Below are 13947 nucleotides of genomic sequence, written 5' to 3'. Positions count from 1 at the left end.
TATTACTTTCAATCACTTTATTGTAATTCATGTAATTTTATTATTTTACACTTCAAAAAGTGTAACAGAACTCCTTACACCTCAATAATTGCATGAATAAATACTGGCAAGGACATTTACCAACTGTTGTTAAAGCAGTTATGCCCACAAACACACTTCCAAAAAGTACATGACCGTAAAATGAATTGGCTTCCAGAACCTCCTAACTGTGACACTACAGCACTGACATAAATCGTACGCAAAAAATATATTCCATCACTGTAGCAGCTTACATGCATGCATGCAAGCACACCGGTATATTGTACTCTGTACAATATGCAGCTTCTTGACATTTTATGATGTGGTGTATATATGAATCACATACACTACAGTAGGCAAAAGTCTGTAAGCAGACCAGTGCCTGTGTGCTTAGTAGCATTACAGCAGCAGCAGCAGCAAAGAAAGCATATTGCCAACAAAATATTCACATCCAACTGCAGAAAACGGGTGTTCGAAGAAAATGTACACAGTGGGCTGATGCAATTACATGGTAGCAACAATTTGCATTCAGCTCGATACACATGAAGGTCACTGTCGCCGAATGTATTTTTTAAAATAAATATTCATTGATGATCCTAACTATTGGAATGTTTACATTCACACTCGACTAAAATCCTCCACCAAAATTTTAAAGCTGCTTTAAAGCTTGCCAGTATTACAAAACAAACAGCAAACGGTTTGGAGAACAAACTTAATGAAGACTGATCAAGTCCCCCAGCTTCGAGAAGACCTTTATATATATTTTTTTAAGATTCAAATCTTTTGTCATGGGTATCCAACAAGAGAAAATAACTTCCAGGAGTGATACATTGAGAAAGAATGTGAAAATGAAGAGAAATAATAAATATATTTTTGAAAATTTGTACGAGCAATGCTCGAGGAAAGACAGTTAATATTAAACCTTCACAAGCACCCAAAAGGCAGGAAACTTTACAAACTAAGCAAGGTACATAAACATTAAATTATTTTTAAAGGTATTTTTTCATGCAAACAATTGAAAACTGTAACTATTCTACTGTTTTTAACATGACACGGAGAACCCCCCTTCATCATGTGTTTCTAGATGGGAAATTGAGTCGAGTTTTCGTAACAAAAACTGCAAAGTTGGCAGTAAAAATATCGAAGCTTCAGCCATTTTCTGCGAAATAGCAGGGGAAGCTACAAATTACGTCGGCCCAAACACTCCGTTGCTGAAACTTGGGTACCATTACATGTTTAGACGTCAATATTTTTTTCTCTGTTCGTCCAGTGCCAAATATTAATACTCTGTTGCCAAAAGAACCAAAAAATGTAAAACTACTTTATAAAGGGGCATTTTTGGTGTAGAATTTCGAGATAAATGTAGCTTCGATTCCAATTAATAATTATCTGCCAAAAATGATTCACTTAAATTTGGACAGTAATGATCAACTTGTGTGCCAACTGACAGAGCTTAGCACATTCACTATTAGTTAACATACCTTAAATTAAACATTTTGAACCTGATAATATTCGTATCACTAAATGACTAAATTACAAGTCATTTAAAATTATAAAAAAAAACTATTCTGAAAAGATCATTGTATGCCAATTAGTTATTTAAGAGGGACATGAGGCACATTGTAATCACAATGCTTGCACTGTTTTACCACCAAGAATAAAGACGAATGGGACACAGCCAAAGACGACCAGCATATTAGGATTTTTGATAATGTTCTAGAAACTTAACAGACTCTAATTTCTGTTGTGGAGATAAGGCATTTTTTACCCAATTTTAAACAAAAAGAACCAACTTATTTAGAGAAATTAGTCCTTTTCCATGAAACATTGTGCAAAAAACATACTTTTCAAACACACTGATCCTGTGGCTACACTTGAGTGTGTGTTGTCTTAACATTGTGTAAATGCCATAATCAGCCTTAACAAGCAGAGCTCGTCTGTAAAAGGGGAAAATCTGACAAGAACACAAGCCACTGCATTTTGGAATGTACAAAAATGGTTGTGGCAGCATTCTCAACAAAAGTTGTAATGCTTTGAGATTGTACATGAATCAGTGCATAGGGTACAATACCCCTACTAAACTATATCAACTGCAGTCCTGACACAAGATTGTTAAGTCAGTAAAGAGAGTGAAGGTTACACTTGGAAGCGGTGCTCTTTTCCATCGTGGGCCATGAGTATGAGGTTGCGGTTGGTGGTCCATATGAGGCGAGCCAGCTTGAGCGCACTCATTGGTCCTGGAGAAATTGGCTGCAAGGGTGGAACCTCCATTGCTTTGATACATCGCAGCTGTGGTGCCGAGTTGAGCATGCCCAAGCTGCCGAGAAGAGAGGTGTTCATCTACGCAAACACACACATAAAATTTAAACATTACGATATTAGTCTGCAAAAGTATAATACAATCATGAGAAATTATACGTTCAATATTCTTATTTATATTAGGGGTACATTGCCAATCGGCCATTGATCTGATGTTTTTGTCATATTCGAATTTCCCTTTGTATATTTAAAGTACAATTTCAAGACTACTTTCATTGTTAGGCAACTGACATGCTCGTTTTATTTTGCTCTGTAGCTTTTAAAACTTGACTCATTTGGCTTAAGTTATTTTAGTCCACTTTTATCAACTTCCTAGACACACACCACAATGATGCAAACATTACAGAACACATGGGCGGGTCTATGATTACCAGTTGTCTCGTATTTATAAAATGCAATCGTTTGGTACTCTTGCACAGATATTTTTTGAGCACTGCCTTTATCAAACACAATGAAAGTAATTGTTTTTGTAATTAACTAGCACTGCCCGTGCATTTGCGTGGGATACATGGCCGTCTTGGGGGGCAAGTGTAACGTCAGTGGTCAGCACAACGCAGTAACCCGACTCAACACTGTGGGAATACAGGCGCCATCATCACGCAGATGTGTGCAGTGATGTCAACCATCTGCAACACTTGCTCGCCCACCCACACTTCAGCCAGCCAGAAAAAAACCTATTTAATGATATAACATGATATAATTTATTTTCTCAACATAATAACTTTTAAGCAAAAATAGTTTGACCAAAGTTGTTTATCCCCAAACCCATCATTCCTGTCCCTGTGGCCTTACCTGCCAGAAGGCCAGTCTATTGTCGGTGCTGGAGTAAGTTGCCAAGTAACGGCCGTCTGGAGCAAACGCCAGCGCAGTGATTGGTCCTTTGTGACCCTGAATCATCTAAGTTGAAAGAAAGTGTAAAGGACGGAAATGACTTTAGTTGAGGTTCGTGAATGGTACAGTCTAATGGACACAAAATGCCAATCACCTTCCATCTACTAACTGAAATGTTCAAGTTTAAAGTTCCATTTATTTGGTATAGCCCTGTGAGCCATGCGGCTCTTGAGTCGGGTTCAACCGCAACAAACAAAAAATTAACACAGAACATCTTAAAGCGACGACGCGTAACAGAAACATCCTGGAATAAACGAGCAAATATAAAAAAACGTATTAAAACGCTGTGTGCAAAAATCCCAATGTGGTGCAAGTCAACAATAACAACCATAAGACAATTTAGATTAACCATATGTTTTCGAATCACCAAAATAAAGCTATAAAAACATTGTAACAACATTAATCATAGGAATTGTGATTAAAGATGTAACAATAAACGATATACATACATGTACGACCAAACTTGCAGCCATAGCTGGCAGCATGACACTCCCAGTGTATGATGTGTGAGTGAGTCAGTGGTAGTGTGAGTGAGTGTATGATGTGTGAGTCAGCGTATGATGAGTGAGTTAGTGGTTGTATGAGTGAGTGTATGATAAGTGAGTCAGTGTGTGCAACATTTACTGTATTGCGTGTATTGGCCATGATGGTTGTAAACAATAGATGTGCACTGTTAAACGATTTTGTAACCTAGCAACCACAAGAAAAACAATAATCGGTGAAATAAATAAAAGTGTTTGCCCAAAGATGAAAATTCATGCCCTGCTGATATCCTGAGTTTGAATTAAGATTTCAGTTAAACATGATAAACCAGGTTTCTATATTTGAAGCTTTCGTGACTGCAAGGATTCATATTCTTTGGTTTTTTCGGTAAAGTCACGTAGGTAAGGTGGGAAAGCAGGGGCGGTTTCTTCATTAGGGCGATTGGGCGACGCACCACCAATGTCATTCAACCACAGAGTCACGCTAGCCGTCACTGTGCCTCTGGATATAGTCCAATCAGCGTCATGCTACGTTCTGTGGAGTACCGCCTCTTTTTGGGCGATTTCCCTCCAGCTGAGAATCGCCCCGAGTGGCCCCATAGACTTACATTCAAAGATGTTTTTTTTCGAACGGGGGCGCTGCAATGCATTCTCTATGGCTTCCGGGAGGGCTCGCCCTAACGTGCTTACGTCATCATACGTGCTTACGTCATCATACGTAAGCACGTTTCATCCAACAATATAATTTGTTGCCACCTAGTGGAATCTTTAATAAAATAAACTTGAGTGGTTTATTTTAATAGTGAGTATAGAAACAAACAAGATGTATTGTAAGAGTCACTTTATTTTTCATTTATAATAAAGAAGTGAAGTTGCCTTTACATGCTTAAGCTGTTAATTTATCCATTGCATGGGTGGACCTTATCCTTATCAATCATCCAGACATTTGCCCCCCCTGAGAGATTTTGCAGGAGCCGCCACTGTGGGAAAGCATAGCCTACTGCTGATGTAGACTGTTTTAAAGGGTCTACATCAGCAGGAGGCCATGCCTTCCCACCTGATGATGGACGCTTGTGTTGCGCCCAAAACGTCGTGATTTAATTTAGTTGTTTTCATTTATTTTATTTTTTACCTACGTGACTTTACCGAAAAAACCAAAGAGTATGAAAAACCAGGTTTCTATATTCTTAGGTGTCATGTGGATTTCATTTATGGAGTGCCTGGCTCTTGCAGCTGCAGAGAAATGTAGTCAGCACAACAGCCTGGTAGATTGAGCCTAATTGATGGTTACCATGGCATATGCAAACCGCAATCTCTTCGTGAAACTGAGCATGAAAGAAAAATATGTTAATGAGATATGCAAAAAATAGCACTTACTCTAGCGTTAAAATAGATGCCAATAAAACATTGGGAAGATAGGGAATTTGGATTTTTTTTCAAAGTTAAGGAAACGATTTTAAAATAATTTAAAAGAAGGCAATGCGAGCGATACAGGTAAAACAATAGGAAACTTGAGAAGCAATTTAACACGATTAGTAAAAAAATTAACCTGTAAAAACAAAGTTTTTCACTATAAATCCTTTATATGCGTGGCGGCTAGAGTCCTCTCGTCCTCTGGCTTGAGATGGCTGCCACCTATGGGTCAGATGATTGTCTGTCAGTATTAAGCAATTGGTAATTAAATATTTAATTTGTTTTCCCTAAACAGTGTAAAATTTTGGAAAAAAAATTTCACGAACATTAATTGTCTGTCACAACGAGTCTGTGTGGAAAATGTCAGCTCGATTGGATCACGGGAAGTGGGTTAAAAAACGACCGAAAGATTTGCACGGTCGTAAGCAAGCAAGCATGCAAGCACGCAAGCAAGCAAGCGAACTTAATATAAAGGATTTAAAAATATATTCGCCTGTGGAGGACGCGGGGATCGATCCCGCGACCTTTGGCATGGGAAACGAGGGCGCTACCAACTGCGCTACTCCGCCACGGCCTGTGGAGGGGTTACGCTCTGGGCTCTTATACTGTGACGTTCAGCCAAAGCGATGAATGAGTTCTATTTGAATATATGTAAAATAAAAAAAATTTGCCTAAAAAGTGTAAAATTTTGGGAATTTTTTTTCACGAACATTAATTGTCTGGCACAACGAGTCTGTGTGGAAAATGTCAGCTCGATTGGATCACGGGAAGTGGGTTAAAAAACGACCGAAAGATTTGCACGGTCGTAAGCAAGCAAGCAAGCACGCAAGCAAGCATGCGAACTTAATATAAAGGATTTAAAAAATAAAGACCGAAGGGGAGAAGCAAATAGTAACTCATGTAAATAATCAGAAGGCAGGGGGGGCTATACACCATATCTACCCCCCATGTCATATGGAGCAAATCACTCAATTAGGAGTAAAGTTATCAGCAATCATCGCCCCTTACTGGCAGACTAATGGCCAATTGCAAGCCAGTGCCGAGTCATCTTGTGCCACACGGACAGCTGCCACGGGGGGATTTCTATCAAATGATTGACATGAGACATACGGCACTGAGATGCTGTGGCATTTCAGCATCTTATTAAAAAAAATCATTAATATTATCCATATTTAAGGTATTGTAATGGGTGACCCTGTGTGTGTATTGTAAAAGGATTTGTTTTGTTTTGATGAGTAATGGGACCTGTGCATCTCGGACAATCTGTGGAAATATGACAGCATTAATCTAACGAATGAAATGCTATGCAATCTCACCTGGCACTTTCCCGTGCGGATATCGTAGAGTGCCACAGAGCCGTGTCGTGCGCCGACAGCCATGCGGTAGCTGGTGTTGCAGTAGCTGACCATGTTAAACCTGAAGGAGATGTTAGAACACACTCTAATTTTCTTTGGGTCTTTCGATAAAGCCACGTAGATAGAAAAAATAATATTCCACCTCCATGGTGAATTATTTTTTTCTATCCACATGGCTTTCTTGAAAGACCCAAAGAATATTAATTCCTGCAGTCACGAAAGCTTTAAGTCAAGATTTACACTTTAATTAGTTTCAGGTGGAGATTACTCAACTCGATATAAAAACAGGAGCATATCAATGAGTAAAATTAAAAAGTGATTGTGGAAAATACAGCCGTGTCACAGCAAATGCACAATGTAGCAAAACGCATACTTGCAAATAGATGGAAAACACTCCTGCAAGCCCTTCTTCTTTAATGTAGACGCATCCAAACAATACATTATGATGTCCATGACCTGTGAAACACAATTTATTCAAATCAAGTAAACTGGAATGACCACGAACCAAAGCCGACTGAGCAGATTCGTACCAGAAAGGCGCCACTTATGTAAACAAAAATAAAATTGTCTTAACTTGACAATCTCAAAGACCAATACAGCAAACAATGTCCCTCACTTTCCAGTGGTGCAGAGTACAGAGGAAGGGCAATACAAAATCAGAATCTATATAAAATATATAATGAGGAAATTGGTAAATGCTAACAGTACAGCATTTATTTTTACCGGTTCCCTACTTCTGTAACGTGTAATGATTGTACCAATACTTGCTGGTTGTATCGCAACCTATGAAACCATGACCATAACTAAGACCATTTCTATCATCACAGGACATAAATGATATAGAAGCCTAGCAGGTTATTGGGCCCTTATCTATTAATTCTTACACATGTTTGATGTGAACCAGCAGGGTGGCTGGGACACACATTTGTATATCTTGATTTGAAGCTTTCGTGACTGCAGGAATCTATACTCTTTGGTTCTTTCGGTAAAGTCCCGTAGGTAGAAAATAAAATAAATAACGACGTTTCGATCGCAACACAAGCATCCATCATCAGGTGGAACAGATACAGCAGGAGAACTGCTGACATAGGAGGATCTGTTCCACCTGATGCCATTCGCTTGTGTTGCGATCGAAACGTCGTGATTTATTTTATTTTATATCTACGGGACTTTACCTAAATTTGTATATATTACTATAAAATATTTATTTGAATAATAACTGTTATAAAACAAAGTACAGGAAAACCGCCCCGAACGTGGCTGGTACATTCCTTGGGAAAAACTGCGTTCGACAGGTAATAGGCAAGGGAAAAATAGGATTGTGTTCCTGGGTCCGAATTTATTACCCCCTACCGCTTTGTTTCAATAATTCGACATTATTTAGACCCGTTCTATCGTGACATAGGATAGTGAGTATATATCTCTATTTGTATAAACTCTTCTAATTTCACCTCAACCAAAATCCCCCAAACACTGAGGGGCATTCACGCCCAACTCTTTCCCCTGACACTGAATTGCCAGCCCGACAAATCGAACCTTTCAACGGATGCAGCAATCTCACCTCTCGCAAGACTAATAACTATCTTGGCAACAATCTTAGCAATTTAAAACAAGCGCACAGCCAAAACATTACCTCCGTGTTCCGGAAAACAGGCCTCGTTAAATAAACCATGGAGAGCCAAAACACACATTCGATAAAACCGCGTTCGAAGAGGTTTTCCAATACAGTAAACCCCTTTTCATTTGACACATATAGGGCTCTGGCTTTGACGAATTATCCAATATTCCGAATTATGTACAATGGTACTCCCCAGTGCCTCCTGCCCCAATAAAACAAAAATCCAAATTGGTTTTCAAAACTCTTCACACATCATACACATTGACACACCTGTATCAATTCCATACAAAACTTTGGATTTGTGTCACAGACCAAGGGATGTATACTTCACTCCCTTTGTATTACTTCTTGATGTAGGTGTAGATGACATCTCTGGGAGAGTTGGCTTGCACCGAGTGTATAAACAAGGTACAGTCGAAAGCAACGGGTCTGCACTAACACTCGCCATTAGACGAATTGAGTCGTTGTTTTGGTCGTGGCGTGCGGCGTCACTCAACGTGTATGCCGAAATTGGACCATTAGGTACGGCAATTCGGCTCATGGCGAATTACTAATCTTCTTCTATATATATAAAAGGGAAATTTGTGGATGTGTGTGAGTCTATTCGAAATGTTTAGCATACTTCCCAACAAGCTACAAACTTTAAATTTGGCATGTGGGTAGCTTCAATACTGTACACAATGTAAAAAGTATAAAATATACTTTTGTATCTTGGGGGGGAGGGAACATAATATATTGCACGGCAAGTGAGCGGTGACGTCACATCTGTGACATCTGTGACGTCACCCGCATGCGGCAGCGTTACGCAGTGTGCCTGCTGACGTCACGCAACCCCCCACCTTCCGAGTAGGCCAGCGGTCGGGAACCTATGGCTCGCGAGCCATATATGGCTCTTCCAGTGACGGCATTAGGCTCCCAGACAATTTTGAGTTGAAAAAGTAATTTTTAAAAATCAGTTTGGAACTGATTTTAAAATACTTGTGATATTACTTAATAATACTGTGTCATTTTAAAGTAAACAGAAATTAGTTTTGAAGATAAATTTCACGGGTCACGCCTGCACGAAGCTCAACCTCACCACGTATGAACCAGACTACAAGGCCATCAGCAAAACCATGCAGCACCAGAAGTCGCATTAAAAGTAAGACATTTAATTTATTATACGTTAAAAATACTATGGCTCTCAATGAAATATATTTAGAAATATTTGGCTTTTATGGCTCTCCCAGTCAAAAAGGTTCCCGACCCCTGGAGTAGGCCGAGTATCCCGTACAAATGCGCGGCAACTGTTATCATATTAGACTAACTAAAAAACAAATAAATTCACTTTTACAAGTTCTGTCGTATACAAGTGTAAAACAATAAACAGTATAAAGTAAACATAACTGCTGACTGGAAGGACTAGTAATACAATTGTGCGCAATCAATTCTTCGCAATCGAAAAGTCTGGTATGAAAATTATGTTTGCGAGCTGAATCAGACCATTCTTTACCGCACCCACCCCACTAAGGATGCTAAAAGCAAGTACATTTTGTTACAAGTCAGAGGTCTTGTGATAAACACTGACCTCCACCACAGAAATGTGTAATCGATATGAGCGAGTCAGTGCTGCCAATGAAGATGTGGATTGCTCCATGTTGGTTTGAAAATTTTAACAAACTAATAATTTGGCATCATAATTATTGTCCCCCTTGAGAACAGGGCATTGCATCTCAGAGTTTCAAACTGGACATTTGTGATAAAGAGCTTCATAGCTCATCGGATTCTTCCAGTCTAAATAAAGATTCTGATTCTGAAACTGATTCAATCAGTAAAAAAGTGGTTCCTTTGCAATCAAGAATCAGGTGGAACTTACTTCCTGTTTACATTCCTGAGCTAACGGAGCAAAATCCCAAATTCTGGTGAACTATTGTTGACTCCTGACAAAGTGATGTTCATTTTATGGACCTTGGCTGATTGAAGGGCTGAGTCAACCCCAAGTTGGAACTTGCAACTTTCCAATTAAGCCACTGTCCCAACGGCTTGATAATCGGCAAGACAATCACTTTTTTTAATTTAAAGGAAGCTAGTGAACATGTGCACGATCTATAGGATGGAGTAGAACAATAAACATAGCATTCAATTTAACACGTAGGCTTTCGCGACCAGGCTGGCTCTCCAACACACCGGTGTGCTGTACTAGTGACGAATTGGCCACATTCTGTTTACATGACAACCCTTCCTAGTTGGCTGTGTCGGGTGGTGGCGTGTTTTAACGACACATTTATATATTTACACGATCTAACCCAAAAACCTCTATTATGGATCGTATTCAATATCAAGACAACAATTTAGCTACAACAAAGCCAAGACGTATGAGAAGACGTATGAAAGTAAACCCAAACGGTGCCCATCATGGAATTTTCCATCGCGGATCTGACCATGTCAAATTGTGGTATAGTTTGCCGATCACGTTCCTGTAGTTCAAACATTTGTGGCAGACCACGAGATTAGAACTGCACTCTGCTCGTACTGATGCAGCCACGGCAGAATACACCCGCATCATCATTAATCACAGTTAGTAAAAGTTTGTTTGTCCTTTTTAAACTGCGTAATATTTACCGTATATGTCATTAATCTTTATTTTCATGAATATTATTACATATACATGCACGCAGCAATACCGCACACAACATGTTTATAAAATTCTACACATATACAGTACAAGTTATATTTAACACTATCGAAAATATTAATCATATTTGACATTAAAGAGCCGTATTTCATGTTTGGGCTAATGTAGGGTAACAATACACAATCAGAGGTGCTCATATTATCAACTGAACCAAACCCTGTTTTTCCCAATATCCCTGTTTGCGGATCACAGATTTTCTGATTATGGCTATTTTAAAAAACATCCCCGCGATGGGCAAGGTTTTGGTGTATTTAACAACAAAGACTTGTTTTCGGTTTTGTTTACATATTGTGTTACGTGGTAAATGCTTTTGCATAAAAAAAAACATGAAAATGATCACATTCATCAATGTCACATAGAAGGATTATTCGTACCTCCACCAGAAGATCAGCCACGTCATTTGGCATCTTTTCTACGAGGATCTCCATGACTCTGAGGATCTCACTTTTTGCTCGAGATAATCCACTATGGACGGGTGGCTGGGCTTGCGAGTTGGCTGCTAATGCTGTATGCTTGTGCACCTACAAGACAGTTTAAGCATTGTATGAATTACATGAAGGATATAGATTGCGGGGGGGGGGGGGGGGGAAGACAACAATCATATAAATGGGCATACTTTATATGACAGAGTATGAATCAATCACAAAATGCAATTCAGTTCGAGTTTAAATTGAGGAACACGTGAAAAAGCCCCCTGTTTTTCACAGATATGATGCTGCTATTTCCAATATAACACTATCTGAACATCAACTGGAACAGATCCTGGGTTTATAAGAGTGGTCAGGAGAGCACAGACTACGAGCTATGTGCTATACAGCAGGGCCATTTCTTGAAACATCACCTATTATATATTTTGAATTTGAACTACATTTTGGGTTTTTCTTAAATCCAAACCGTTATTCTGCTGTGTGATTAAACATGACTTGACTTTATCGTTTTCCACCCCTTGCCACCCAATTATGGATGAAGAACTCCCCACGCCATGTTGGCTGTTAAGGTCATTTGACTATATGAAATGAATTAGAAGCGATATGCCAAATAATTTATCACAGCACCCTCCTGATATTTATACATACTCCGGCTTCTTGGACAAAGGACATAATCAAAATAAAATATTAAGAATGATTGAAACAATTATTCCAAAAAAACATTTTTTAATAACTATTACATTTAAGTTTTTTTTTTTAATTAATATTTAAATATCATTACAGTAATCCCTTTCCAATCGCAAGATTTGAATATACGTGGATTTACTTCTGTATACCTGTTTGCCAACCGCGAGCATCTCGGTTTGAGTACGCGCGAATCGCGAGTCTTGCCAGGTCGTGAAATCAAAATGAGCATTGCCTTAATTTTGGAGCTTTCGTGACTGCAGGAATTATTCTTTGGTTTTTTCGGTAAAGTCACGTATAAAAAATAAAATAATAAATTAAATAATAGCATACGACGTTTCGATTGCAACACAAGCAATCATCATCAGGTATAATGAAATAGCGACATAGAATATAACCAGAAAACTATAGACAGACATATAAGCAGACAGATATCACCAAGATACATAGAGAGAGCAACCCAGGTACAGAGAGAGGTGATCGTCTCTGTGGGGTGGCCTTTTTCACGTGTTTTAAGGCCACCCCACAGAGACGATCACCTCTCTCTGTACCTGGGTTGCTCTCTCTATGTATCTTGGTGATATCTGTCTGCTTATATGTCTGTCTATAGTTTTCTGGTTATATTCTATGTCGCTATTTCATTATACCTGATGATGATTGCTTGTGTTGCAATCGAAACGTCGTATGCTATTATTTAATTTATTATTTTATTTTTATACGTGACTTTACCGAAAAAACCAAAGAATGAGCATTGCCGTGTGTTATCTCGCAGACTCCTCCGAGGCACCTCTGGGTCTGTAGCTACCCAATCCTCTGTCTTCTATACCTTGCGCTACCTCCGTGATCGGTCAGATTCACACTCCGTCTCACGATATAATTGTACAGTATAACAATTTACCAACCGCGTCCTGGAAATGTTTGTATCTACGGGTAAGCGCGGTGTTAAGGTAAGCACGGTGACGTTGTTAGTACATCATTGGATTACAGCATGACATCTTTGTATTGCGTGACGGTTGTTACACATTTTGCGGGGCTGTGGTGCTGCTTAGCTGATCATCTGCCTTATTTATGTCTTTCTGAGGGATATAGAGCCCCTGGCACCACACAAATGGACAGACGGGCAGCAGACAGCTAATGTATTGACCCTTCAACTTAGGTTGTTAAGCATAAACATTGCCATGGATGGAAGATGTCTGGGCTTAGATTTGCTGCAGTAATATGGGATTAAAATTAGTTTTTGGAATTAAAATTAATTAAATATGACATGCTCTAACTGACAACATTCAGCTAACTTCAACACATTCAAAATGGGGGAGTGTTGCTTTATACAGCAGTAGTGCAACATGGAGATTTTTGGACAAGAGAGTTTACAGTGGTTTATATACATAAACATGAATATGTAAATAAATACAAAGCATCCAATATTCTGCACAGCAAGATGCTGCACCTTATGATGCACTCCATGAAGATTGTGTTTTGATCTCATGTAAGATTTCATGGTATATTATATTAAGACTCGGGTGTAGTAATTAAAATACAGATATTTTCTACCAACGATTTGTATGCATTATTTGTTTATCACATATTCAGGCAATGTTTTGTGAAAAAATAAAACATGCTTATTAATTAGGTTATAGTAATATGGAGACACTTATACTGGTAGGAACCTCCTGGTTACACCAGCCCACGGGATTATTGTGTCCGTCCGTCGTGCATCGAAAAATGGGAGGGGTGGGGCTGGGTGGAGAGGGGAGGGTGGGGAGGGGCTGGGTGGGGAGGGGAGGGTGGAAAGGGGCTGGGTGGGGAAGGTGGGGCTGGGTGGGGGGTGGGTGGGGGGTGGGAGGGGTGGGGTGGGGCTGGGGTGGGGAGGGGCTGGTCACCCCGTGGTGCCCTTATAAAACTCAACGTTTAACCTACTCACGCCGGCTTGTGCCCGCCCTCACAGTCGGCCATATTTGCGGAATACACCACGCCGCCGTTGACCCTGGCCATTGACCGAGCAACCCAACGTTACTACCAGCTCCCTCCGCAGGAATGTGTTATTGTGTGCTAAATTGTGATGAAT

At 39.5% G+C, this 13947-nt stretch overlaps 1 protein-coding gene across 1 annotated transcript in view; it reads right to left on the bottom strand.

Moving 5' to 3' along the window:
• The window catches only part of LOC133358986 (WD repeat-containing protein 7-like), a 53631-nt gene continuing 39684 nt past the window's right edge, over window positions 1-13947 (bottom strand). Inside the window, exons 24-28 of the mRNA XM_061577365.1 lie at window positions 11145-11291; window positions 6852-6934; window positions 6440-6539; window positions 3130-3234; window positions 1-2358 (exon numbers count right to left, since the gene is read on the bottom strand). Of these exons, the coding sequence (XP_061433349.1) occupies window positions 2155-2358; window positions 3130-3234; window positions 6440-6539; window positions 6852-6934; window positions 11145-11291 (639 nt within the window). The 3' untranslated portion in view covers window positions 1-2154. The remainder of the gene's footprint in view (window positions 2359-3129; window positions 3235-6439; window positions 6540-6851; window positions 6935-11144; window positions 11292-13947) is intronic.

Source organism: Lethenteron reissneri, chromosome 64, assembly GCF_015708825.2.
Source record: "Lethenteron reissneri isolate LAM-NWPU_2019-01 chromosome 64, ASM1570882v1, whole genome shotgun sequence".
NCBI lineage: Eukaryota > Metazoa > Chordata > Hyperoartia > Petromyzontiformes > Petromyzontidae > Lethenteron > Lethenteron reissneri.
The sequence above is the reverse complement of the archived record's forward strand: the minus strand, read 5'-3'. Positions and strand labels throughout refer to the sequence as shown.